At 48.0% G+C, this 26230-nt stretch overlaps 1 protein-coding gene and 1 long non-coding RNA gene across 7 annotated transcripts in view; both read left to right on the top strand.

Moving 5' to 3' along the window:
* Positions 1-462: 462 nt before the first annotated feature.
* On the top strand, positions 463-2416 carry LOC146437062 (uncharacterized). The gene is made up of 2 exons (XR_014852805.1): positions 463-1060; positions 1462-2416. It is a non-coding gene; the product is annotated as an uncharacterized LOC146437062 (long non-coding RNA).
* A 5642-nt stretch (positions 2417-8058) lies between these two features.
* The window catches only part of BUB1B (BUB1 mitotic checkpoint serine/threonine kinase B), a 31621-nt gene continuing 13449 nt past the window's right edge, over positions 8059-26230 (top strand). Inside the window, exons 1-9 of one of the 6 annotated variants that reach the window (XM_085063496.1) lie at positions 8059-8675; positions 9023-9082; positions 9308-9452; positions 10211-10407; positions 10489-10667; positions 10781-10974; positions 13612-13706; positions 15689-15915; positions 16183-16310. In XM_085063496.1, the coding sequence (XP_084919622.1) occupies positions 8533-8675; positions 9023-9082; positions 9308-9452; positions 10211-10407; positions 10489-10667; positions 10781-10974; positions 13612-13706; positions 15689-15915; positions 16183-16310 (1368 nt within the window). In that variant the 5' untranslated portion in view covers positions 8059-8532. The other 5 variants (XM_085063497.1, XM_085063495.1, XM_085063499.1 and 2 more) reach the window with 5 other exon arrangements.

The raw sequence follows: 26230 nt of genomic DNA, 5'->3' as shown, positions 1-26230 counted from the left end.
ACTGAAACTCTTGGTATAATTTCCAGCATGATGGCCTTGATAAACGTATCTAAAAACAGGGGCAAAGTGAGAAAAGGTTGTACAATAGTACATTCGTGCCTATCTGGAAGGGGAACTTCTGTGGCAGCTGTCCCAAGGGGAACAACACAGAATGAGGGAACAGCATAACCCATGGCTCAGGGCCTGTTACACGGATTCTCCGACATTTCCAGCCAAGAGCCATCCTCTGTTTCCTCTGTGAAAGTTCTTCCAGTTTGTTTTCTCTTTTCCTTAATAATTAATTTACTCGCTTGAAATAACTGGTAATGCCTTTTGTAGACGTTATGGGGAGACCAACTTCCAAGTGGGACCACACTAACAAGATCACCTCCTCTACAGCCTAAATGAAGTTTAGAGGAACCAAGAGCCTAAAGCAGCTGCCTTGCTGGGTCGGGCGCTCTCTCAGCGGCTGGAGCTGTATCCTACAAGCTATTTCGAACCTTGCCGCGGCGGCAGGGAGGGAGCACCGAGCGCTGAGCTCCTGCAGCGGGGCAGCACCGCGCGGCTCCGAGCCCTCCTCCCCTCACGGCCGCCTCCCCTCAGCCAGCCCGCCGCCATCTTGCGGCCATCGGGGGCGGCTGGCTCGGGGCGGGTCGGGCGCCCTGCCGGCCGTGGGGAACACCCCCGGGGGCTCCGGAGACAGGAGATGCCGAGCAGGGACAATCCCGGGCAGACCCCGCTGGGGACAATGTCGGCGTCAGGGTCGCCACGGCGACCACCCCCCGACCCCCGGGCCCCCGAACCAGCCAATCAGAGTCGCTCTCCCTCCCGCCGCCCCGCCTCGGCTCCTCCCGGCCGCGTCCGTCTTGTGTCCGCGCTGCTGATTGGCTCGGTGCCGCCCTGCCGGGCCGGGAGCGCGCGGGCCGCGGGTGCGCGCGCAGGCCTGTCCCCTCCGGGCACGCACGGTCCCTTATAGGCGCGCGAGCCCCGCAGCCGTGGACATGTCGGTGTCCCCCGTGAAGCGGCAGAAGATGGAGTCGGCGCTGGACCAGCTCAAGCTTTTCACTGTCGAGTGAATGAGGTTTGGGGTTGTTTCTCCAGTTTACTCTTCAAATTTGCAGGCTTTATTTCGGCTCCCCTGGCGTGTGGCAGCAGCGCGAGGGTCAGAGCTGACAGGTAGCCCTGCGAGCGCAGATTCCAACAGGGCCAGCCGTGCCCGGGAGCCTCCCGGGGATCTCCCTGCGGCAGCGGCCTGGGAAGGGCTCAGCCATCTCCCGGAGCTGCCCAGAGGGTAGGAATGGAGGGAGAACTGAACTGCACAAGTAATTCAGGCTTCCACAGAAACCTGCTGGGCCAGGAGTGTCAGGAAAGTGGCATCCTCAGTGCCACCTCAGTGGTTATTTTCCTTGGAGCTCTCAGGAAAGCAGGGAGCAGCATCATTGCTGTCACCGTGCCTTTTCCTGCTCTCTGCACTCTATCCAGGATGCTCTGGAGTGCTCTGGGGAGCACAGTTAATCTGTGGAACAGCTTCCCGTGCCTGCCAGTGCAGCTGGGACAGTCCCTGAGTGTCCCATGGAATCCCTGAGTTATTGCACAGAGATTGAAGCCTGACAGTCCCCTGCAGCAAGAGCTCAGCACACATCCACAGAGGCAAGTCCAGCATCTAAAAGAAAGAAAGAAAGAAGAAAAAGGTGATTTCTTCTGTTTCCAAGTTATTTCAAGTTCTCAAACCCAAACCAGCCTTTCATCTTGATTTTGGTTGGGAGAATCGTGAGTGATGGGCACAGGTGATGTCATTCATGCCAATGTGAGTGATGCTTTCTGGGGGAAATCAGCTGATTTCCAAAGTTCACTGCCTGCCCCATGCCTGATCTGCAGAGGAGAAAACCTCTTCCATGAAGGGATTTTGCTCCATCTGATCCCATTTGCCCAGGCTGTTCCATGTGGATATTGCCAGGCTGGGGCTGCACAGGCAGATGCAGCTCTCAGCAGTTTTCTCCTCCAAACTCAGCTCTGGGTTCCTTTGCAACCTGCCTCTGCCATTAGGTTTTCTCCAGGAGAAATCAGGGAATGGCTCATTGTGGGGTGAAGATTAAGTTATCACAAAGGGAAGTGAAGAATAAATATTTATCTCATTTTTCCCCTCAAAATGTTCATGCTCTGCCCTACAGATTATTTCGAGTTTTTCCCAGAAGATTTGCCCTACCTGTCCACTACAAGTTATCCCATTTTTACCTCAAAATATTCATTCTCAGTCCTGGAGAATATCTCAGTTTCTATCCCCAGCATTTTCACTAAATGTCCCCATGTGATTACCTCAGTTTACCTCATGATGTTGATTCTCTTCCCGGGGGATTGCTTCAAGTTTTGCCCCCAAATTGTCCCTGTCTGCCCACTTCTGATTTCCTCATTTTTACAATAAAGTATTTGTTCTCTACTCTGGAGATTATTTCCAGTTTTACCCCAAAAATTTTCCCTACCTGTTCACTACCTGATTTTTACCTCAGTATGTTCATTCTCTCCCCTAGAGATTACCTCAGATTTTACCCCAAATATTTTCCTTTCTCGCCCACTATTACCTCATTTTGACCTATAAATATTCCTTCTCTACTGTGGAGATTTTCTCAAGTTTTACCCCCTAGTATTTCACTACCTTTCCAGTACTGACTGTCTCACTTTACCTCATGTTGTACATTCTCTCTGCTACACATTACCCCAGATTTTACCCCCAAAATTATTGCTACTTGTCCACTACTTACGACCTGATTTTTACCTCAGTACGTTCATTCTCTGTCGCTGTTGAGCAGCTAGCAGAGTAATGAAAGCACCATTTCTCAGTGGCAAGAAGGAATGACCTTTATTGTTTTGATTTCATCACATATATAGAGTTCTCAAAAGTCACCCAGATTGGTCAGTCAGAAGCCTTCCCCCAGGCCTGATTGGCCAGGCCTGCACTGTCCAAGTTCTGGGACACTGTTCCAACAACATCCAAACTTTATTTATAAAACACAAGAAAATTTCTCATGGGAAAAACCTGTGCTAGCCACAATTATCTGCCCAACAGATCATTTTAATTTTTACCCCCCAAAATTTCCCAGCCTGTCACCTAATGACTGCCTCAGTTTACCTCAAAAATGTTCTCTCCCCTAGAGATTATCTCAGACTTTACCCCCAAAGTTTTCTCTGACTATGTGTTATTACCTCAGTTTAACCTCACAAAGTTCATTCTCTGCACTACAGACCACCTCAGTTTTACTCTCAGAATCTCCCTACCTGCCCAACATGGATTACTTCATTTTTACTTCAAAATATTTATGCTCTCCACTATGGGCCACCTCAAGTTTACTCCAAGAATTTTCCCTACCTGCTCACTACTGAGTACCTCATTTTTTACCTCCAATCAATCATTCTTTATCTACAGATACTGGACAGTAAATCATCCAAATATTTAAAGGTCTGCACAAGGAATAACAGTAGGTTTTCCATGAATAACAGAAGTCCTTTTTTTCCCTCTTCTGAGCCTGCAGGACTGAATCTTTGCAATCAAGAAACAAGAGAGTTTTTATTAACACTTAGATCTCTCAAAGTTATTCCCTGTTATTTCTCAGAGAGCTGTGCCAGCACTGAGCCACTCCCATGTGCCTGCAGTGCTCTGTGAAGGGGCAAGATGTTCCACTTCTGACTACAAAAATTTCAAGATCATAAAACGTAATTTCCCTACTCTGGCTCACAACCAAAGATGCCATGTAGAACAATATGGAAGGGATGATTCGGTTGTGGGAAAAAACCCTAAAGAAATAAAACCACCTCAAATTTCAAACTGAAAACGTGCAGCTTATTTAACAGGAGCACACAACACACACTCATTTAATCAGAGAGGAAATTGCAAACCAGAAAAAGAGCTAAAAGACATGGTCTGCCTTGATACACACACTGATTGATAATTCCAAAGGAAATTCCCCACAGATTGTAAGCACCTGTAATTTTTCTTCTGGAATCATTACTGAGTTGGATTTCTGTGGAAGTGTTTCAAACATCCATGGAGGGTTTAGCAGCTTGGTTGGGTTGTTTATGGCTAATCCTGACACACCCAGACCGTTACAGATTTTGTTTCAATAATCAATCAGAGACTATTTCCAGTCAGATAATTTTTAGTTTATTTAAGCAAGCGAATAGCGAGCCAAACAGTGCTGGGCGGCCAGAGAGTCTATGCTCTACCAACAGCACGCACTGAGGGGCTCACAATTTCCCTTTTTATACAGTCTCTATTTCTGGCCACCTATAGTTTCCAGGTTCCACTCTGCGTGTGCGTTGTGCTGTTGCTAGGGGGTTGTTTTCTGCTCTCTGGTGGTCGTGGGGAGGCAGGTTCCTCTTCTTCCTCACACGTCTGCATCAGGTGCAGCTCAAAGTGATTACACAACCTTTATTATTTAGCAAGCCATATTTCGTATAGGATATGGGATGTTGTGCAAAGTCGGGCTGTGGAATGGTATGCAAAGTCTTAGCGGTTTAGTTAGGTATGTGTGTGGGGCCTCAAGTTTTAACTACTTGATTCTGGGAACAAAGTCTTACTTGCTACACAGACCAAACCCACCCACCTGCATCACTGCTCCATCCCAAATTTGCATGATACAGTTTATAAATACTCCCCTTCCCTGTCCTTCCTTACACATCCAGCCTGGAGATGCTCTGGGTTGCACATCACAGCCTCAGTCAATCCCACATGGGGAAGCCAAGTGGTTTTTCCTCTTCTGAGAGAGGACCAGACACGATAGCAAGGGCTGTCCCAGGTGACCTGGCCCTTGTGGGCAGCTGCAGTACTGAACAGGATCTTCCATTGTGTCTCTCACTGCTGTTGGAAAATACTGCAAGCCTTGTGGGTCTGGGGTTTAAAAGCTACTTTTAGGTCAGCAAAAAGGCCTCTGGCTGGGACAATTCACTGAATTCACTGGTAGGTCCCAAAATCTGTCTTCAAGTGCATAGAAACCCAAAGAAAAGGTGCTGAGTGTGTGAGAGTTCAAGGTGCTGTGGGCACAGGTTCCCTAAGCCACAAGGAAACGGTCCTGAGCCTGGCTTTGGGCTGCTCCCCCTGCACATTGTGCTCTCCAGAGCAGCCATCCTGCCTGGGAAGGCTGGGGAGAAGGGAAGAGGTGTTGGAGCCCCTCTGGGAGCCCCCAGCTCCACTGCCAGCAAGCAGGGACACTGTCAGTGCCTGCAGCCCTCACCCCAATTGCTGTCACTCGCTGGGTGGTTCCTGATGTGGCACTTGGGGACATGGTGGGGGAGTGGCCCTGGCAGCACTGGGGCAGCAGTTGCACCTGGTGGTCCACATAAACACCTGAACAGGTCCTGTCAGGGGCACTCCAAGGCCACCGGCTCCTGCAGCACAGCTTCTTGTTTGTTGGTACAGATTCACTGGAATTTAACTTTGTAAAAATCACCAGGCAAGACTTAACACTAAGCTCGGAGTTCCAGTGCATCACCTGTGTGCGATCTCAGTCAGTTCAGCTCGGGTTTGGGGGAGAAAAACTGCTTTAAAGGTATGATCAAACCTCTATACAGCCCTGACACACAGGATTAAGGGCAGCAGACTAGAGACATTTATAATCTTCGAAAGGGCCCGGCAGGGCGCCATCTTAGGTGTGGTCAGTGTGACTTCCGCTTGCCGCCGCCATCTTGCATGCTGGCAGAAGTAACCCCCGGTAATCAGCTGTATGTGTTATGTGTCACGTGACTTCTACCCAGAGTCCGCCATATTGTATGTTGGCAGAAGTCCCGCCCTGCCTGGGCCGCCATCTTTTGTGTGGCATCACGTGCGCTCTCCCCAGAGCCGCCATCTTGTGTGCTGGCAGAAGTCCGCTCTGAACGGTTCCGCGCCTTCCGTCCCGGGCTGCCCTCTGCGGTGCTGCCGGCTTTGAGCTGCGGCCACCTCCGCCCTCTCGGGAGTGCCGTCTGTCGCTGTCCATCACACACACACGCCTCACAGCCCCGCAGCGCTCGGCCGAGCCCCGCCCGGCACCGCCGCGCCCGCTGTTTCCACTCCGCTGACTGTCAGGAGCTTCTTGCCCGTTTGACAGAGAAGTGACCGCCCATCAACAACATGGTCACACTTCGTCTCTTCTGTGCATACAAAAGCTTCATGAGTCTTAGGCGTTAAGGGCAGCTGTGAAGGAAAAAAAATCGCTTTCTGCTCATTCTGTTTTCTTAATGAGAAATATCCGTCATTGATCACCTTCACCCCAATAGCAGGCAGCTAGTCTGTGTTCCTGACAGGGTGTTCCTGTCCAAGTCCATGGCAATTTTTTTGTTTTGCAGCTGCCCTCATATGTCAGTGTTTGCAGATCCTGAACGCAGAGGGGAGCAAGACATCGGCACATTTAAGACCCTGCAGATGTTGGATTTTATGAAGATCTCAGGTTCCTCTTGAAGAGCGGCGCGCAGCCAGTCGCGGTTCGTTGCAGTTCCCCGCAGGAACACCAGGCGGTGCTGGAGCGCAGGGTGCAGCGGTGCGGAGCTGTTCGCGCCTCAGCCTCTGCCCGGGCTGGAAAACCTGAGCTCTTCACTCTGCCCGGGCTGGAAAACCTGAGCTCTTCACTCTGCCCGGGCTGGAAAACCTGAGCTCTTCACTCTGCCCGGGCAGTGGGGACAGGAGAAAAGTGGTCTCACTGCGCGATCGTGCTCCGGCACCTGCAGCATTGCGGAGATACTCATAAATGCCTGGAATCCTGGAATGTTCTGGGTGGGAAGGAGCCTTAAAGCCCATCCAATTCCACCCCTTGCCATGGGCAGGGACGCCTTCCATGAGCCCAGGTTACTCCAAGCCCCGTCCAGCCTGGCCTTGGACACTTCCAGACGCTCCAGGCTCCTGGAAATTACTGCAGCCTGTCGGGCTAATTAGTTTTTTTCTTGGAATATTGTAGGAGAGAGGGTAATTAGTGGGGCTGAGCATCACATTAACACTGATATATACTTCTGGGAGCCTCTTTTGGGAGTGTCAAACTATGTATTTTTCCGGGATACCCAAAAAGTCAGGTTTTCCGTGGCACCAATACAGAACTAATCGCCAGTTGCGTGAAGTGAGAGCCTCAGGAAAAATAACGTGGTGAAATTACGGTAGAGAAATAATGTGGAGAATCAGCGGGTGCCAGTGGTTAGCAGAGGGAAGAGCGGGAACACACTCGCTCGAGAGAAGGAGTATGCCTTTCAGATGAGATTAACTGCGAGCGCAGTGATGACAATATTATTTATTTTTCCCTGGGGCTGCCGCGTGTGAGGCGGAAACTACATTTCCCGTGATGCCCTGGGGCGACGCAGGACGGCGCCAATCAGGCGGAGGGGGCGGGTAGCGAGGCGTGGCCAATGGGGAAGCGGGAGAGGCTTGAATACTGACGCGGTGCAGGTGCCAAGGCTATTTAGTAGTGCGAAGCTGTGCCGGTTGGAGCGGTGTGTGCGGCCGGGCAGTGTGTGCGGTTCGGCCGGCCGGGAGGGGCGGGGCACCGCGAGGAGCTCGCGGGGCTGTGGCGGCCTGAGGTGCTGTGGGGTCTGTGAGGGGATGAGGGCTGATGGTTGTGGGGTCCGTGAGGGACTGAAGCAGTCTCAGGGGCTGTGAGGTGCGCGGGGCTGAGGGTTGTGGGATCCGTGAGGGGCGCGCGCCTGAGGGGTCGGGGGAGCTGTGAGGGGCTGTGGGCCGTGAGGGGCGCAGGGGGTCTGTGAGGGGCTGAGAGGAGCACAGAGCTGATGGCTGTGGAGCCTGTGAGGAGCGCTCGGGGGTCTGTGAGGTGTGTAGGGCTGGGGGTGCCTGAGGGGCTGTGAGGTGTGTAGGGCTGTGGGGGTACCTGAGGGGCTGTGAGGTGTGTAGGGCTGGGCAGCTGTGGGTGGCTGTGCGATCCGTGAGGGGCTATAGGGGATGATGAGTCGTTTGGCGAGCGCGGCTGTGGCGCTCTGAGGGATCCCCGGCACGGCGCTGGGGCTGCCCGGACAGCGCGGGGTCCCCGCTGCCGGCGTGGGGCGGTGCGTCCCGGGGAAGCAGCAGCTTCGCCTGCCGTCGGTGCCACTGGCGAGTCCCCGCCGCTCTCCCCCGCCGGCTCCCCGCAGGGGTCGCGGTTCGGCTGTGCCTCGCTCCTCCTAGCACCGCTCCCCGGTGAAGAAGCAGAGGCGCCCGACTCCGGCTCGCTGCGGTTCCCCCTGGCCGGAGCGCACCCCCGGCAGCCCCCGTGAGGGTGGGGGCCTCGGGGCAGGGGAAGGAGCAATCAGGGTGGCGGGAGCTGGCTTAATCTTCGTGGCCTTTGCTGCTAGCATCGCCTGCCTGAGGTTCTTCATTGTCAAGACTGGCTCTTTTTCTCATTTATTTCCCATGGAGGGGAATGAAAGCCCCAGGTCCCTCTAAAAGTTGGGCACCTAAGCGTTGTGTTTTGGTTGCACGGAAAATTGGGGATGAATGGGCTGATGAAAGCCTGCTCTGTCAGCCTTACGGGTCTCCATTTCTTGTGGGTGTCCATTTCTTGTTAACACAGGATTAAAGGAGAGGCGTTCAGGATTAAAGGAGGGGGGGTCATGTTCCAGGAGTGCAGCCATGAGTGGGAGCTGAGCAAGGAGAATGTGCAGCCCCTCAGGCAGGGGCGGGTGATGTCCAGCTTGCAGGAGGCACTGGCTCAGCAGGACTCCTCCAGCCACACTGCTGTGCAGCTTAAAAAACAGTGAGTGACGTTATAACAGCTCCTTTCCCCTTAACTTCCTTTCTCTTTGTCATTTTATCTATGTCTTCTTTACCTGTACTAATCTCATAGGCATTAAAAAAGGCATCAAAGAAGTTTAATAACTGATGTTTGTACTATTATCATACTCCGGGATTTTGGAACTACTCACTGCAGGTACTGTGTAGTACAGACTTCAGCTTTCAGGTTTGCAATGGAGCATTTAACCAGCAAACATGAGGGAGATTTGGGTGTTCTATTTAATAAAATAATTACTGCAGCTTACAATGTACAAGTTAGATTTACAGTGATACAAATGTATTTATTGGATTAATAATTTTCTCTTTTAGGGAGTTTGAAGCAGAAATAAGATTTTACTCTGGAGATGATCCTCTGGATGTGTGGGACCGGTAAGCTTCCCTTTGTTTCAGAAGAAAGAGTCAAGTGGTCAGATATCCTTGCAAAAGCAAGGGAAATACATTCTAATTATATGAAGCTCAATGAAAGCTAAAATTTAAAATTGTTTTTTAATATTATATTGTCTTTCAGTGTTGTGCCTACTTTTTTCTTCACCTCTTCATATTGTATGGACACTTCTTAAGAACTGACTTGCTATGACCACATTCTGTCTCTAGGTACATCAAGTGGACGGAGCAGACTTTCCCCCAGGGTGGCAAGGATGGCAACCTCACAGCAGTTCTGGAAAGGGCAGTGACAGCCCTCCATGGGCAGCAGCAATACTACAGAGATCCTCGCTATCTTAATCTGTGGCTCAAGTTTGTGAGTGTATTGGGAGCATCTCTTGGGTGCAGCTTTTCCTTGGGAATTGTCGTGGTGTCTGCCCACAGCTAAGCTGATTTTGGTGACAAGAGTCAAACAGTGTTGTACAATGAGTGCAATATTAGATGTACTTTTCTGCAAGCATATTACTCTTGAATTCTGCTTCTCATTTCCAGACTCACTGTCTGCAGTCTGTTCACTTTGCACAGCTACAAACTGCGGAAGTTTTTGTTTAGGAAAAGCTGGCTTGAATAAATAGAGCTCAACTATTTATTTAAGGAGAAAGAGAAGTGATTTAAAGATAGAATATCTAAAATATATCTGTCCTACCAGTTATTTTAGCTTCTAGCTGTCTTGTGTCTACTTCCTTTTAAACTCTAAACCAAGCTATGCATGTTCTGGTCCTGCCCTGTCTCTCCATTGCTGTAATTTTTGTTGTCCACATCTTTTCAAAGCAGCTTTTTGCCAGCTTTAGCTTGCTGAGCTGATTTACCAGTCCCAAAACCGGCAAGGAATGTGCTGTGCTTCATCCACAGCTAAAACAACTGTTCTCAGGAATACTAATATGGTGTAATTCAATCATTGAATTACCTCAGATTCCAACAAGAAATGATAAAATTCCATGTACTGGCCTTACAGGTGCTTTTGTCAGACTTGTACTGAGCTCAGTGGGGTCTTGCTGGAGGCATTGAAATGCAGATTTGAGTGGGAGCTGTCTGCAGTGCCATGTGATTACTGCCATACTTGGGTCGTTTCAGGGCGATTGCTGCAAGGAGCCCTTGGATGTGTACAGTTACCTGCGCAGCCAGGAGATCGGCACCACGCTGGCTCAGCTCTACATCACCTGGGCAGAGGTGCTCGAGGCCAGGGGGAGCTTCAGGAAAGCAGATCTGATATTCCAGGAAGGGCTCCAGTGCAAGGCTGAGCCTTTGGACAAACTCCAGGCTCATCACAAGTAAGGGAAGAGCTGAGGTGCTTCCCTGGGTTCCTGTGGTAGGAAAGGTTGTGCTGATTTCTCCAATATTTTTTTTCCTAGGCAGTTTCAGGCCCGTGTTTCTCGGCAGGCACTACTGACACTTGAGGAAAGCCCTGGTGGAGACAGCATGGGTCTGCTGGAAATTGCAGAGCCTCAGAGAAGTTCACTGGCAGATCTCAAAGGCAGAGGGAAGAAAACTGTGAGAGCCCCCATTAGTCGTGTGGGAGATGCAATTAAAGGTACATTCCAGAGCTGAAACAACCTGTTATTGGAGGAATTTCATCTCTTTGTCGTGGAAGTTGCAATTTGAATGTGATGGCTGAAGGTTAATTGACAATCTTTTTGCTTATAGCTCTGAAACCAAGCAGAAGCTGCCAGCCTCAGGCTCCTCTGCAGCTTTCCAATACTCCAAGTTTTGCTGTGTTTGATGAAAATTCTGTGCCTGGCCCTGAGATTCCCACACTTCCAGCACAGTCATGGCCAGCACCTCCAGTTTCCAGGGCCAAAGAGAACGAGCTCAGTGCAGGACCTTGGAACTCTGGCAGGGTAAGGAGGCTCAAAATGGATTGGGAAAAGAGAAGAAGGTATGTGAAAGCTGATGATTTCTGATCCCAGAGACAGAGGTCATGTCTTTCTCCCTTGCCTGTGGTTTATTTCTATTGTAGATACAGTTTTAATGGTAGAATTGTAAAATGGTTTGGGTTGGGAGGGACCTTATAGATCATCTGGTTTCACCTTCTGTTATCCCAGGTTGGTCCAAGCCCCATCCAGCCTGGCCTTGGAGAGTTGCAGGGATCCAGGGGCAGCCACAGCTTCTCTGGGCACCCTGTGCCAGGGCCTCAGCACCCTCACAGGGCAGAATTCCTTCCCAATATCTCATCCTAACCCACCTTCCTTTGTCTGAAGGCCATTCCAGTTTGACCTGTCACTGTGTGCCCTTGTGAAGAGTCCTTGTCCTTCTAAAGAGTCCCTGGCCATGTGTACTCAGTTCAAGTTTAGCAAGCTGGTATTGCTAGAATAAGGTTAAAAGGCTGTCTGGAGTTTTAAAATCAAGAAATGAAAATTGTTGCTAACCAGAAGGATTGGCCGAGGTGGCCTGCTAGACTGTTTGGAGGGCAGAAAAGGAATGTAGGAGGGAAAACATGAGCCAGGGAAGGGGTGAGATGGCAGGCATTAGTTAATTCTGTAAGAAGGAAGAGTAAGAGCTAAATTAGATTGGGAAATACCACCTGAAGGAAGAACTTGTTGCCTGTCTTGTGAAAATAAGGCAAATACAGCATTCTGCAAGTCTTGTTTTGAAGTGCTTGTGAGGAAAACCGAAGAGCGGAGATCAAAGAATTCAAGTGCTGTATCAATGGAATATTTATCCTGACAATAGGATGACAGAAAGTAGCTTCCAATGGCTTAAAGTAAACATCAAAAGAAGCAGCTGTGCTACAGGTGTTGAAGCTGTTGTAGAGAAGTGGTGCAAGACATTGTCTGAAGGGAATCAGTCCTGTGAAATGAGGTTTGTTTCACAGGTGCTCAGATAACCCCCATTGTTCCCATGTTCTTTGTAGCTCCGAAAAGAAGACCAGAAAGTCATGAGTTTGATGCCTGGAAATAGAACCCAAACTTTTCCAGACAGCATTAGACTGGTAATATGAAAGCAAACCTTTACTTTATTACCTTCAGGTAAACAATATGGTGAGAAACAGTGCCCTGAGTTAGATCCTTACGATTGATAAGATTGGGCAATTAGAATATCTTAGCCAATATTGTCTAATTAGAGGAGCAGTTGGTAGGGTCATCTCCCCCTCTGGGTTCTGCCCTCCTACTCTGCCTTTATTATGCCTGTTGGTTACATGGTGCAAAATCAAATGTCCTTGGAGAGCTTAACAGCCAGACATAACAAAATTTCAGGAATGTGTCAATAAGCACCTGTTGTTCAGTGTGGGAAAGAAAGACAGGAAAGTGCTAGAAGTTATACTGAGGCATTCAAGAGTCTCCAGAGCTACAGATACATTAAGAATACATAAAAGCTAAAAACTTGAGGTATCGAGATGATGAAAGTATTTTCTTCTTCTCAATATGGAAGTTGTTCTAAGTGAAGCTTAGTAAAAAAAACTAGCATGAGGGAGGGATGCAACTAGGTGAAAATTTAGGGAACGCCAAGATTATTCTTTTCAGATAGAAAGCAATTTGGTGAAATGAATGGAAAAGTTCAGTAAACCACAGGTTTCAATTAGCTGAGAAGAATGAGGAAGAATTACTACTATAAAGCTTCTTTTTTCAGTTTTCCTTGTGCTGCTTAACACATTTGCTCTGGTCTGCAAATGCTTCCATATTTCATTTAGTGTATGCCCTTAGAGTTCTGTCTGCTCTCCCCTTAATGAAATTTCTTGGATTTAATTAAATGAAATATCCTGCTCCTAGCAGGAGAGTTGAGGATGTTTGATTCCACTCCACTGAAGGGCCGTGCAAGAAGAACCTTTGGTGAATGCTTTGAGATATTAAAACCTGCCCAGGGGAAGGGGTTTCTCTTGTTGCTGGTGTCAAGATGCCTCAAGAAGCAGTTTGGGAGATGATGGGCAAGAGGAGTGAGTTTGTGAAGTATTCCCACCATGTAACTTTTTTTGTGCTCAAGAGGCACAGGGAATTCAAATGGGCAGATGAGAGTAAGCTGTAGTCAGACTAAATTGCACCTCTTCTCTTAAACAATGGATCTCAGAAGTTATTAAGGGATTTTTGTGGTGTTGAAATGGCCTCTGATGTGTAATTTAAAAAAAAAAGAAGCACCAACCCAGGGCTGGAGGCTGTTGGTGGACAGGAGAATGAATATTATCCTAGAAGTGGGGCAATCTTGGCTGTAAAATGAGGGAGGACTGTGGTGTTTGTGGAAAATGAGGAGCAGCTGGAACAGCCATCCTAACCAGGATAACATTCCCTCAGAATAAGAGCAGCTGGGGCTGTGGAGGGGATTAAGGAGGAGTGCACCTTGCTTCTTGGGTGCCAGTGTTCAGGTGGTGGGCTGTGACTGTGTCAGGAGGGATTGATCTTGGTAAAAGTCTCTGTCAGGTTTAATTTTCTATAGAATAAAAAATGCAACTGAGCAGAAATGAGGAAAAGGGAGATGCAGAGTGCAGAGGGAGGTGGAGACTGAAATGAATCCCTAAGGTGTTAACATGGCCTTTCCTTCCGCAGCGTCCTCGCAGCACCGTGAATTCTGGCATGGAAGTGCCTCAGCCCCTGCCCAGTTTCACCCCCTATGTGGACGAGTCAGCTCAGCCACAAATGATGTGAGTCTTGAGTTGGGGATGGGGGACTGCATTTGGAATTCTCAAAGCTGCTTCCTAAACTTCTGACTTGTTTTGCCAAGTACTTAAGCCCCTGGAGCTACAAGAATTTAAAGATCTGTCAGCCTGGAAGCAATTAGTGCTGCAGCTTGATGACAGAGGCTTCAGCAGAGGTTGCATAAGGACATGGGAAGTGTTCAGAGCTGTTCGTGATGCAGGAGTCTATATCTGATTTATATATGCTGATTAGTTTAATAGCTTAACTCAGTGTGTTTACACAAAACCACAAGCTACCTGTCTTAGGGTGCTGTTTGCTGTGAAACAGCCCCAAATTGAGGCAGACTTGTGGCTGGCTTTTTTTTTTTTTTTTTTTTTCCCTATCTTGGGAACTCTGTGCTCAGCATATCTGGAGTTTTATTCTGAGATAAGCTATGAGAGTTGCCATGACAACAGTGTTGCTTAGGTCGTGGAGGAGTGAGTATGCTGCTTGTACAGTGCTCCCTGAAATGCTGATAAATCCCAGGAGATGGGGTGGTTTTGTTAGAGCAGAGGAAAAGACATTATTTTGCAAGGTTGCTCCACCTTCCTGTGGCGAATGATGGCCAGGGAACAGTCAGGCTCTGTCTGAGAGAGGAGTGGAAAAGGCTGTTTGGTATTACAGATGGTTTCCACAGCTCTGAGTTGCATGGAATCAAGGAATGCTGAGAGGTGGTGAGCAGCATGGATTGCATGTGGACTGCAGAAGAGCTCTGAGCAAGGCAATGCCATTGTTTTTGAAGAATATGTAAAAAAGGGCATTCTTGTTTAAATCATAAGACTGTTTAATGCTCCTGAAAGTCAGTGATGCCACATCATTAAATGTCTTGGCACGCTGGTGTCTGGGATGAGGATTTGTTACTCAGAGAAGGCAGCAGCTTTTTATACCAGGGAGAGGGAAGGAGTGGGTAGAACTGATCATCATGCTGAATTAGCTCTAAGTGGCTTAGGCAGAGACTTGGTGTATAGGTTTAGATTATGTAGTTGAAATCTTGAAAGTAGATTTTCTTCGTTTCTGCCTTTGAATCCATTTCTGCCCAGAGCCGTGGTCACCTGCCAAATGGTCTGGAAGTGTTGTGCTGAAACTGTGTAACTGTGATGCAGATGATGCCATGAGCTGTCATCCAGAGTTCTGGGCAGAAGGACCCTGTTGTGATCTTAGTAATGAGTCCCCACACTCCCTCAGAAAAGCTTTAAACCCTCAAACATTAGGAGCACCTGTTTGCCTCCTGATCTCCCACACAGCGTGAGGGTTGTGAGTCCCTTGACTTGCAAAATGGAACAGATGTCTTGGAGCTGTGCCCAGGGTTTTCTTTTGAACTCCTTGCTTACCCAGACCACAGGTACCTCACTTTTTACAGTTTGTTGTTCAGGGCATCCTTCACTGAGGCACATCTGGGAGTTAATCTTGCTGAAGTCAGCTGGATTGCTGGTGTTGGGAAAGCTGTACCAGTATTGTTTGCTCTCTCCTGAAATTAGTATGTAGGTTTCATCTAGCCCAAGAGCTTCCATTTTCAAGTCTCTTTTCTCCTGTGTCCCTTTGCTCGCAGATAATCATCCTACAAACTAGAGTTTGGGGACTTGTGTCTCCCCTCTGGTCACACAGCTTGAAGGAACTAAATGGAACAGATCCTGCTTCAGGATGCATGGCAGTTCAGACATCATAAAAGTTTTATTTTCTTTTGACTGGGCCATATTAACATGTTGGGTTGGATTTGTTGTTTGTTGTTTTGTTTAATTTTTTGTCACACAGTTGTGTGTAGTATGTTGGCCTTTGATGTTACTCCTTCCAATTTTCTTGTGCATTATTTCTAAGCACAGAACAGAATGTCTTTACAGTGCTCCCAAACCAGATTTTGGCATTAGCCATGTTCTCTCCCGTGCCTGCTTTTCTGTGCTACACACAGTGAAGTACACAAAGCTCAAGTAATAATTTCATGGTGTTTCAGGACTCCGTGCAAAATTGAGCCCAGCATAAACTGTGTGTTAAGTACTCGCAAACATAAGGAGCAGGAGGATCCACTCCAGCGAGTGCAGGATCAGCAGCAGGACGATCAGGAAAAGACAGAGGTGGTGATGTACTGCAAAGAGAAGGTTTATGCTGGAGTTGACGAATTCTCTTTTGAAGAGATCCGAGCTGAAGTCTACAGGAAGAAAGCGAGAAAGAAGGAGGAAGGTATGTTTCAAAGTGGGCTGAGGCAAGTAAGGCTTTTGAGATGGAATTATAAAGTTGTATTTGCTTCTGTCAGTTATTGCAGCTGCATCTCTTTTTTTCTCCTGGAATAGTTGTTTAAATGCTATGAGGGACAGAGACAGTAACATATTCAACAGCTTTCCATGGAAGTTGTGGAACAGGGAAAGATCACCAGAAGTTTTGGCCCCTTGACAAATGATTTAGGCTGTAGCCTCTGACTGTATGTGAAATATGCTTTGGGCCTTACAGGCTTTTTTTCCTTAGACGAAATACAAGCCATAGAACGGAAGAAGGAAGAAATACAACGGAAGATTGAAGAGCTGGAAAAAAAATTAAAGATGAAAGAAGCTGACAGGCAGAAACAACGATGCGAACAAGTACTGTCTCCATTTAACAGTTTTTTTCCAAGTAGCAGGAATTTAAAATGAAAGTACACAAGAAAGCCAAAAAGCAGCATATTCTTCTAACACATTTTAAGCTTCTTGTGAGGGGATTCTTCACTGAAAGTACACTCTCTCTTTCTGCCTTCCTTTCCTGTTTTCAAAACAATGTCTACATAGTAAATATTTTAAATAACGAAACACAGTTATGACTTTGTTGTAAGCTATGTTAACTGCTTACGTGTGTCTCTAACAGTTGCAGGGTAACTAAAACCTGTTATGAAAATTTATATAAGGTTGCAAAGAGTAAATGATGCATTTCAACTGAATGCATGTTGGAAGGTGGTGGGGTGGGATAAAGGGAAATGTCTAGCTTTTATGTAAAGAAAAATTTGTCATAAAATCTACTACATGTTTTCATGGTCTCCTTTTTTTTTTTTTTTCCCCCAGGAGCAGGAAAATGGAATTGAATGTTTGACTGAGGATATAATTGTGACAGGCTCATACAAAACCAGCAGCCTTTGTGCAACCCCAGAAGATACATGTGACTTTAACAGGGCTTCCCACCTGGCCTCAACACCCTTTCACGGGGTGGCAGCTCAGAGAATCCCAACTCCTGCTTTCCCACAGAGTGAACTGGAGAAAGACAGTCCAGAATCCAAGAGTGCACCTCTGAATCAGGAGACACCAGTGTGTGAAGAAGCATACACTGAAGCTCTCCACGTAAAAAAACTGAGGTAATTAACTGTAAAAGGCCTTAAGCCCCTTTTCCTGCATGTCTTTGACGGTTGTAGCTTTAGTGTTGCTAAGGAAAGGGTTTTCTGCCAAGACCAGAATATACTGGAGAGACCTATTTCTTTATCTCAGGGTCTGCTTTGCCTTGAGCAGATTTAAGGGGTAATAGCAAGCCTACTTGGCTGTTCAGCATTACTGCTGTGGGACTTATGTACAAGGTTTTTTTAAGAAAAGAACTTGCAGCGAAATTAATAAATGCATTCTGTCATCATTTTCAAATATGAAATCCAGAATCACCAATTCCTTTTATACTCATATAGTGAAGGTAACTAGCGGGGCTGAGCATCACATTAACACTGATATATACTTCTGGGAGCCTCTTTTGGGAGTGTCAAACTATGTATTTTTCCGGGATACCCAAAAAGTCAGGTTTTCTGTGGCACCAATACAGAACTAATCGCCAGTTGCGTGAAGTGAGAGCCTCAGGAAAAATAACGGGGTGAAATTACGGTAGAGAAATAATGTGGAGAATCAGCGGGTGCCAGTGGTTAGCAGAGGGAAGAGCGGGAACACACTCGCTCAAGAGGAGTATGCCTTTCAGATGAGATTAACTGCGAGCGCAGTAATTATAAAATTATTTATTTTTCCCTGGGGCTGCCGCGTGTGAGGCGGAAACTACATTTCCCGTGATGCCCTGGGGCGACGCAGGACGGCGCCAATCAGGCGGAGCGCAGGGCGCGACCAATGGGGAGGTGAGAGAGGTTTGAATTCCGAGGCGCCGCCGCCGTTACGGCTTTTGTGGTGCTGGGATCCTGTGCCGGTCGGGACAGCTTGCGCGGCCGGGGACCGTGTGCGGTTCGTCCGGCCCGGAGGGGCGGGGGTTTGCGAAGGGTTCGCGGGGCTGGAGCGGCCTGAGGTGCTGTGGGGTCCGTGAGGGGATGAGGGCGGAGGCTTTGTGGGGTGAGAGGTGTTCGGCTCTGATTCGGTTGTGGGGTCCGTGAGGAACTGACGCGACCTCAGGGGCTGTGAGGTGCGCGGGGCTGAGGGTTGTATGGTCCGTGAGAGGCGCGCGCATGTGGGGTCTGTGAGGGTTTAGGGGCTCCGGATCTGTGAGGGGCTGTGGGCCGTGAGGGGCGCTTGGGGACGTGGGGTCTGTGAGGTGCTCGGGGCTGATGGCTGTGGGGGTCCATAAGGACATATGAGGCGGCCTCAGGGGCTGCGAGGTACGCGAAGCTGATGGCTGTGGGGTCCGTGAGAGGCGCTCGGGGATCTGTGAGGGGCTGTGAGCCGTGAGGTTTGTAGAGTGGGGGACTATGAGATCGGTGTGGGGCTGAGGAGCCGTGAGAGCGGAGGGGCTGTGGAACCACTGTGGGGCTGAGGGGTGTAAGTTGTGAGATGCGCGGGACTCAGGGCTGTGGAGTGAGCGGTGCTGAGGGGCGCTCGGAGATCCGTGAGGGGCTGCGGGTTGTGAGTTGTGTAGGGCTGTGGGCGCGTCTGTGAGGGGCTGAGAGCTGAGGGGCTATCAGGTGTGAGGTGCGCGGGGCTGTGGGGGGACCTGAGGGGCCGTGAGGTGTGTAGGGCTGGGGGTACCTGAGGGGCCGTGAGGTGTGTAGGGCTGGGGATACCTGAGGGGCTGTGAGGTGTGTAGGGCTGGCGAGCTGTGGGTGGCTGTGCGATGCGTGAGGGGCTATAGGGGATGATGAGTCGTTTGGCGAGCGCGGCTGTGGCGCTCTGAGGGATCCCCGGCACGGCGCTGGGGCTGCCCGGACAGCGCGGGGTCCCCGCTGCCGGCGTGGGGCGGTGCGTCCCGGGGAAGCAGCAGCCTCGCCTGCCGTCGGTGCCACTGGCGAGTCCCCGCCGCTCTCCCCCGCCGGCTCCCCGCAGGGGTCGCGGCTCGGCTGTGGCTCGCTCCTCCTAGCACCGCTCCCCGGTGAAGAAGCAGAGGCGCCCGACTCCGGCTCGCTGCGGTTCCCCCTGGCCGGAGCGCACCCCCGGCAGCCCCCGTGAGGGTGGGGGCCTCGGGGCAGGGGAAGGAGCAATCAGGGTGGCGGGAGCTGGCTTAATCTTAGTGGCCTTTGCTGCTAGCGTCGCCTGCCTGAGGTTCTTCATTGTCAAGATTGGCTCTTTTTCTCATTTATTTCCCATGGAGGGGAATGAAAGCCCCAGGTCCCTCTAAAAGTTAGGCACCTAAGCGTTGTGTTTTGGTTGCACGGAAAATTGGGGATGAATGGGCTGATGAAAGCCTGCTCTGCTCTGTCAGCCTTACGGGTCTCCATTTCTTGTGGGTGTCCATTTCTTGTTAACACAGGATTAAAGGAGAGGCGTTCAGGATTAAAGGAGGGGGGGTCATGTTCCAGGAGTGCAGCCATGAGTGGGAGCTGAGCAAGGAGAATGTGCAGCCCCTCAGGCAGGGGCGGGTGATGTCCAGCTTGCAGGAGGCACTGGCTCAGCAGGACTCCTCCAGCCACACTGCTGTGCAGCTTAAAAAACAGTGAGTGACGTTATAACAGCTCCTTTCCCCTTAACTTCCTTTCTCTTTGTCATTTTATCTATGTCTTCTTTACCTGTACTAATCTCATAGGCATTAAAAAAGGCATCAAAGAAGTTTAATAACTGATGTTTGTACTGTTATCATACTCCGGGATTTTGGAACTACTCACTTCTGGTGCTGTGTAGTACAGACTTCAGCTTTCAGGTTTGCAATGGAGCATTTAACCAGCAAACATGAGGGAGATTTGGGTGTGCTTTTTAATAAAATAATTAATGCAGTTTGCAATGTACAGGTTAGATTTACAGTGATACAAATGTATTTATTGGATTAATAATTTTCTCTTTTAGGGAGTTTGAAGCAGAAATAAGATTTTACTCTGGAGATGATCCTCTGGATGTGTGGGACCGGTAAGCTTCCCTTTGTTTCAGAAGAAAGAGTCAAGTGGTCAGATGTCCTTGCAAAAGCAAGGGAAATACATTCTAATTTAATTAGAAGCTCATTGAAAGCTAAAATTTAAAATTGTTTTTTAATATTATATTGTCTTTCAGTGTTGTGCCTACTTTTTTCTTCACCTCTTCATATTGTATGGACAGTTATTAAGAACTGACTTGCTATGACCACCTTCTGTCTCTAGGTACATCAAGTGGACGGAGCAGACTTTCCCCCAGGGTGGCAAGGATGGCAACCTCACAGCAGTTCTGGAAAGGGCAGTGACAGCCCTCCATGGGCAGCAGCAATACTACAGAGATCCTCGCTATCTTAATCTGTGGCTCAAGTTTGTGAGTGTATTGGGAGCATCTCTTGGGTGCAGCTTTTCCTTGGGAATTGTCGTGGTGTCTGCCCACAGCTAAGCTGATTTTGGTGACAAGAGTCAAACAGTGTTGTACAATGAGTGCAATATTAGATGTACTTTTCTTCCAGCGTATTACTTTTGAATTCTGCTTTTGAATTACCTGCTTTTCATTTCCACACTCACTGTCTGGAGTCTGTACACTTGGAACAGCTGCAAACTCCAGAAGTTTTTGTTTAGGAAAAGCTGGCTTGAATAAATAGAGCTCAACTATTTATTTGAGGAGAAAGAGAAGTGATTTAAAGATAGAATATCTAAAATATATCTGTCCTACCAGTTATTTTAGCTTCTAGCTGTCTTGTGTCCACATCCTTTTAAACTCTAAACCAAGCTATGCATGTTCTGGTCCTGCCCTGTCTCTCCATTGCTGTAATTTTTGTTGTCCACATCTTTTCAACGCAGCTTTTCACCAGCTTTAGCTTGCTGAGCTGATTTACCAGTTCCAAAACCGGCAAGGAATGTGCTGTTCTTCATCCACAGCTAAAACAACTGTTCTCAGGAATACTAATATGGTGTAATTCAATCATTGAATTACCTCAGATTCCAACAAGAAATGATAAAATTCCATGTACTGGCCTTACAGGTGCTTTTGTCAGACTTGTACTGAGCTCAGTGGGGTCTTGCTGGAGGCATTGAAATGCAGATTTGAGTGGGAGCTGTCTGCAGTGCCATGTGATTACTGCCATACTTGGGTCGTTTCAGGGCGATTGCTGCAAGGAGCCCTTGGATGTGTACAGTTACCTGCGCAGCCAGGAGATCGGCACCACGCTGGCTCAGCTCTACATCACCTGGGCAGAGGTGCTCGAGGCCAGGGGGAGCTTCAGGAAAGCAGATCTGATATTCCAGGAAGGGCTCCAGTGCAAGGCTGAGCCTTTGGACAAACTCCAGGCTCATCACAAGTAAGGGAAGAGCTGAGGTGCTTCCCTGGGTTCCCTGGTAGGAAAGGTTGTGCTGATTTCTCCAATATTTCTTTTTCCTAGGCAGTTTCAGGCCCGTGTTTCTCGGCAGGCACTACTGACACTTGAGGAAAGCCCTGGTGGAGACAGCATGGGTCTGCTGGAAATTGCAGAGCCTCAGAGAAGTTCACTGGCAGATCTCAAAGGCAGAGGGAAGAAAACTGTGAGAGCCCCCATTAGTCGTGTGGGAGATGCAATTAAAGGTACATTCCAGAGCTGAAACAACCTGTTATTGGAGGAGTTTCATCTCTTTGTCGTGGAAGTTGCAATTTGAATGTGATGGCTGAAGGTTAATTGACAATCTTTTTGCTTATAGCTCTGAAACCAAGCAGAAGCTGCCAGCCTCAGGCTCCTCTGCAGCTTTCCAATACTCCAAGTTTTGCTGTGTTTGATGAAAATTCTGTGCCTGGCCCTGAGATTCCCACACTTCCAGCACAGTCATGGCCAGCACCTCCAGTTTCCAGGGCCAAAGAGAACGAGCTCAGTGCAGGACCTTGGAACTCTGGCAGGGTAAGGAGGCTCAAAATGGATTGGGAAAAGAGAAGAAGGTTTGTGAAAGCTGATGATTTCTGATCCCAGAGACAGAGGTCATGTCTTTCTCCCTTGCCTGTGGTTTATTTCTATTGTAGATACAGTTTTAATGGTAGAATTGTAAAATGGTTTGGGTTGGGAGGGACCTTATAGATCATCTGGTTTCACCTTCTGTTATCCCAGGTTGGTCCAAGCCCCATCCAGCCTGGCCTTGGAGAGTTGCAGGGATCCAGGGGCAGCCACAGCTTCTCTGGGCACCCTGTGCCAGGGCCTCAGCACCCTCACAGGGCAGAATTCCTTCCCAATATCTCATCCTAACCCACCTTCCCTTGTCTGAAGGCCATTCCAGTTTGGCCTGTCACTGTGTGCCCTTGTGAAGAGTCCTTGTCCTTCTAAAGAGTCCCTTGCCATGTGTACTCAGTTCAAGTTTAACAAGCTGGTATTTCTAGAATAAGGTTAAAAGGCTGTCTGGAGTTTTAAAATCAAGAAATGAAAATTGTTGCTAACCAGAAGGATTGGCTGAGGTGGCCTGCTAGACTGTTTGGAGGGCAGAAAAGGAATGTAGGAGGGAAAACATGAGCCAGGGAAGGGGTGAGATGGCAGGCATTAGTTAACTCTGTAAGAAAGAAGAGTAAGAGCTAAATTAGATTGGGAAATACCACCTGAAGGAAGAACTTGTTGCCTGTCTTGTGAAAATAAGGCAAATACAGCATTCTGCAAGTCTTGTTTTGAAGTGCTTGTGAGGAAAACCGAAGAGCGGAGATCAAAAGAATTCAAGTGCTGTATCAATGGAATATTTATCCTGACAATAGGATGACAGAAAGTAGCTTCCAATGGCTTAAAGTAAACATCAAAAGAAGCAGCTGTGCTACAGGTGTTGAAGCTGTTGTAGAGAAGTGGTGCAAGACATTGTCTGAAGGGAATCAGTCCTGTGAAATGAGGTTTGTTTCACAGGTGCTCAGATAACCCCCATTGTTCCCATGTTCTTTGTAGCTCCGAAAAGAAGACCAGAAAGTCATGAGTTTGATGCCTGGAAATAGAACCCAAACTTTTCCAGACAGCATTAGACTGGTAATATGAAAGCAAACCTTTACTTTATTACCTTCAGGTAAACAATATGGTGAGAAACAGTGCCCTGAGTTAGATCCTTACGATTGATAAGATTGGGCAATTAGAATATCTTAGCCAATATTGTCTAATTAGAGGAGCAGTTGGTAGGGTCATCTCCCCCTCTGGGTTCTGCCCTCCTACTCTGCCTTTATTATGCCTGTTGGTTACATGGTGCAAAATCAAATGTCCTTGGAGAGCTTAACAGCCAGACATAACAAAATTTCAGGAATGTGTCAATAAGCACCTGTTGTTCAGTGTGGGAAAGAAAGACGGGAAATTGCTAGAAGTTCTACTGGGGCATTTAAGAGTCTCCAGAGCTACAGATACATTAAGAATACATAAAAGCTAAAAACCTGAAGTATCAAGATGATGAAAGTATTTTCTTCTTCTCAATATGGAAGTTGTTCTAAGTGAAGCTTAGTAAAAAAAACTAGCATGAGGGAGGGATGCAACTAGGTGAAAATTTAGGGAACGCCAGGATTATTCTTTTCAGATAGAAAGCAATTTGATGAAATGAATGGAAAAGTTCAGTAAACCACAGGTTTCAATTAGCTGAGAAGAATGAGGAAGAATTACTACTATAAAGCTTCTTTTATCAGTTTTCCTTGTGCTGCTTAACACATTCACTCTGGTCTGCAAATGCTTCCATATTTCATTTAGTGTATGCCCTTAGAGTTCTGTCTGCTCTCCCCTTAATGAAATTTCTTGGATTTAATTAACTAAAATATCCTGCTCCTAGCAGGAGAGTTGAGGATGTTTGATTCCACTCCACTGAAGGGCAGTGCAAGAAAAACCTTTGGTGAATGCTTTGAGATATTAAAACCTGCCCAGGGGAAGGGGTTTCTCTTGTTGCTGGTGTCAAGATGCCTCAAGAAGCAGTTTGGGAGATGATGGGCAAGAGGAGTGAGTTTGTGAAGTATTCCCACCATGTAACTTTTTTTGTGCTCAAGAGGCACAGGGAATTCAAATGGGAAGATGAGAGTAAGCTGTAGTCAGACTAAATTGCACCTTATATCTTAAATAATGGACCTCAGAAGCTGTTAAGGGATTTTTGTGGTGCTGAAATGGCCTCTGATGTGAAATTTAAAAACAAAAAGAAACACCAACCCAGGGCTGGAGGCTGTTGGTGGACAGGAGAATGAATATTATCCTAGAAGTGGGGCAATCTTGGCTGTAAAATGAGGGAGGACTGTGGCATTTCTGGAAAACGAGGAGCAGCTGGAACAGCCATCCTGCTAACATTCCCTCAGAATAAGAGAAGCTGGGGCTGTGGAGGGGATTAAGGAGGAGTGCACCTTGCTTCTTGGGTGCCAGTGTTCAGGTGGTGGGCTGTGACTGTGTCAGGAGGGATTGATCTTGGTAAAAGTCTCTGTCAGGTTTAATTTTCTATAAAACAGAAACTGCAAATGAGCAGAAGATGAGGAAAAGGGAGATGCAGAGTGCAGAGGGAGCTGGAGACTGAAATGAATCCCTAAGGTGCTAACGTGGCCTTTCCTTCCGCAGCGTCCTCGCAGCACCGTGAATTCTGGCATGGAAGTGCCTCAGCCCCTGCCCAGTTTCACCCCCTATGTGGACGAGTCAGCTCAGCCACAAATGATGTGAGTCTTGAGTTGGGGATGGGGGACTGCATTTGGAATTCTCAAAGCTGCTTCCTAAAATTCTGACTTGTTTTGCCTAGTACTTAAGCTCCTGGAGCTACAAGAATTTAAAGATCTGTCAGCCTGGAAGCAATTAGTGCTGCAGCTTGATGACAGAGGCTTCAGCAGAGGTTGCATAAGGACATGGGAAGTGTTCAGAGCTGTTCGTGATGCAGGAGTCTATATCTGATTTATATATGCTGATTAGTTTAATAGCTTAACTCAGTGTGTTTACACAAAACCACAAGCTACCTGTCTTAGGGTGCTGTTTGCTGTGAAACAGCCCCAAATTGAGGCAGACTTGTGGCTGGCTTTTTTTTTTTTTTTTTTTTTCCCTATCTTGGGAACTCTGTGCTCAGCATATCTGGAGTTTTATTCTGAGATAAGCTATGAGAGTTGCCATGACAACAGTGTTGCTTAGGTCGTGGAGGAGTGAGTATGCTGCTTGTACAGTGCTCCCTGAAATGCTGATAAATCCCAGGAGATGGGGTGGTTTTGTTAGAGCAGAGGAAAAGACATTATTTTGCAAGGTTGCTCCACCTTCCTGTGGCGAATGATGGCCAGGGAACAGTCAGGCTCTTTCTGAGAGAGGAGTGGAAAAGGCTGTTTGGTATTACAGATGGTTTCCACAGCTCTGAGTTGCATGGAATCAAGGAATGCTGAGAGGTGGTGAGCAGCATGGATTGCATGTGGACTGCAGAAGAGCTCTGAGCAAGGCAATGCCATTGTTTTTGAAGAATATGTAAAAAAGGGCATTCATGTTTAAATCATAAGACTGTTTAATGCTCCTGAAAGTCAGTGATGCCACATCATTAAATGTCTTGGCATGCTGGTGTCTGGGATGAGGATTTGTTACTCAGAGAAGGCAGCAGCTTTTTATGCCAGGGAGAGGGAAGGAGTGGGTAGAACTGATCATCATGCTGAATTAGCTCTAAGTGGCTTAGGCAGAGACTTGGTGTGTAGGTTTAGATAATGTAGCTGAAATCTTGAAAGTAGATTTTATTTCTGCCTTTGAATCCATTTCTGCCCAGAGCCGTGGTCACCTGCCAAATGGTCTGGAAGTGTTGTCCTGAAACTGTGTAACTGTGATGCACATGATGCCATGAGCTGTCATCCAGAGTTCTGGGCAGAAGGACCCTGTTGTGATCTTAGTAATGAGTCCCCATACTCCCTCAGAAAAGCTTTAAACCCTCAAACATTAGGAGCACCTGTTTGCCTCCTGATCTCCCACACAGTGTGAGGGTTGTGAGTCCCTTGACTTGCAAAATGGAACAAATGTCTTGGAGCTGTGCCCAGGGTTTTCTTTTGAACTCCTTGCTTACCCAGACCACAGGTACCTCACTTTTTACAGTTTGTTGTTCAGGGCATCCTTCACTGAGGCACATCTGGGAGTTAATCCTGCTGAAGTCAGCTGGATTGCTGGTGTTGGGAAAGCTGTACCAGTATTGCTTGCTCTCTCCTGAAATTAGTATGTAGGTTTCATCTAGCCCAAGAGCTTCCATTTTCAAGTCTCTTTTCTCCTGTGTCCCTTTGCTCGCAGATAATCATCCTACAAACTAGAGTTTGGGGACTTGTGTCTCCCCTCTGGTCACACAGCTTGAAGGAAC

The sequence above is a fragment of the Lichenostomus cassidix genome, chromosome 5, assembly GCF_008360975.1.
Source record: "Lichenostomus cassidix isolate B80296 chromosome 5, HeHo_3.0, whole genome shotgun sequence".
In the NCBI taxonomy this organism is placed as follows: domain Eukaryota; kingdom Metazoa; phylum Chordata; class Aves; order Passeriformes; family Meliphagidae; genus Lichenostomus; species Lichenostomus cassidix.
This window is presented reverse-complemented; position numbering and strand designations above follow the sequence as displayed.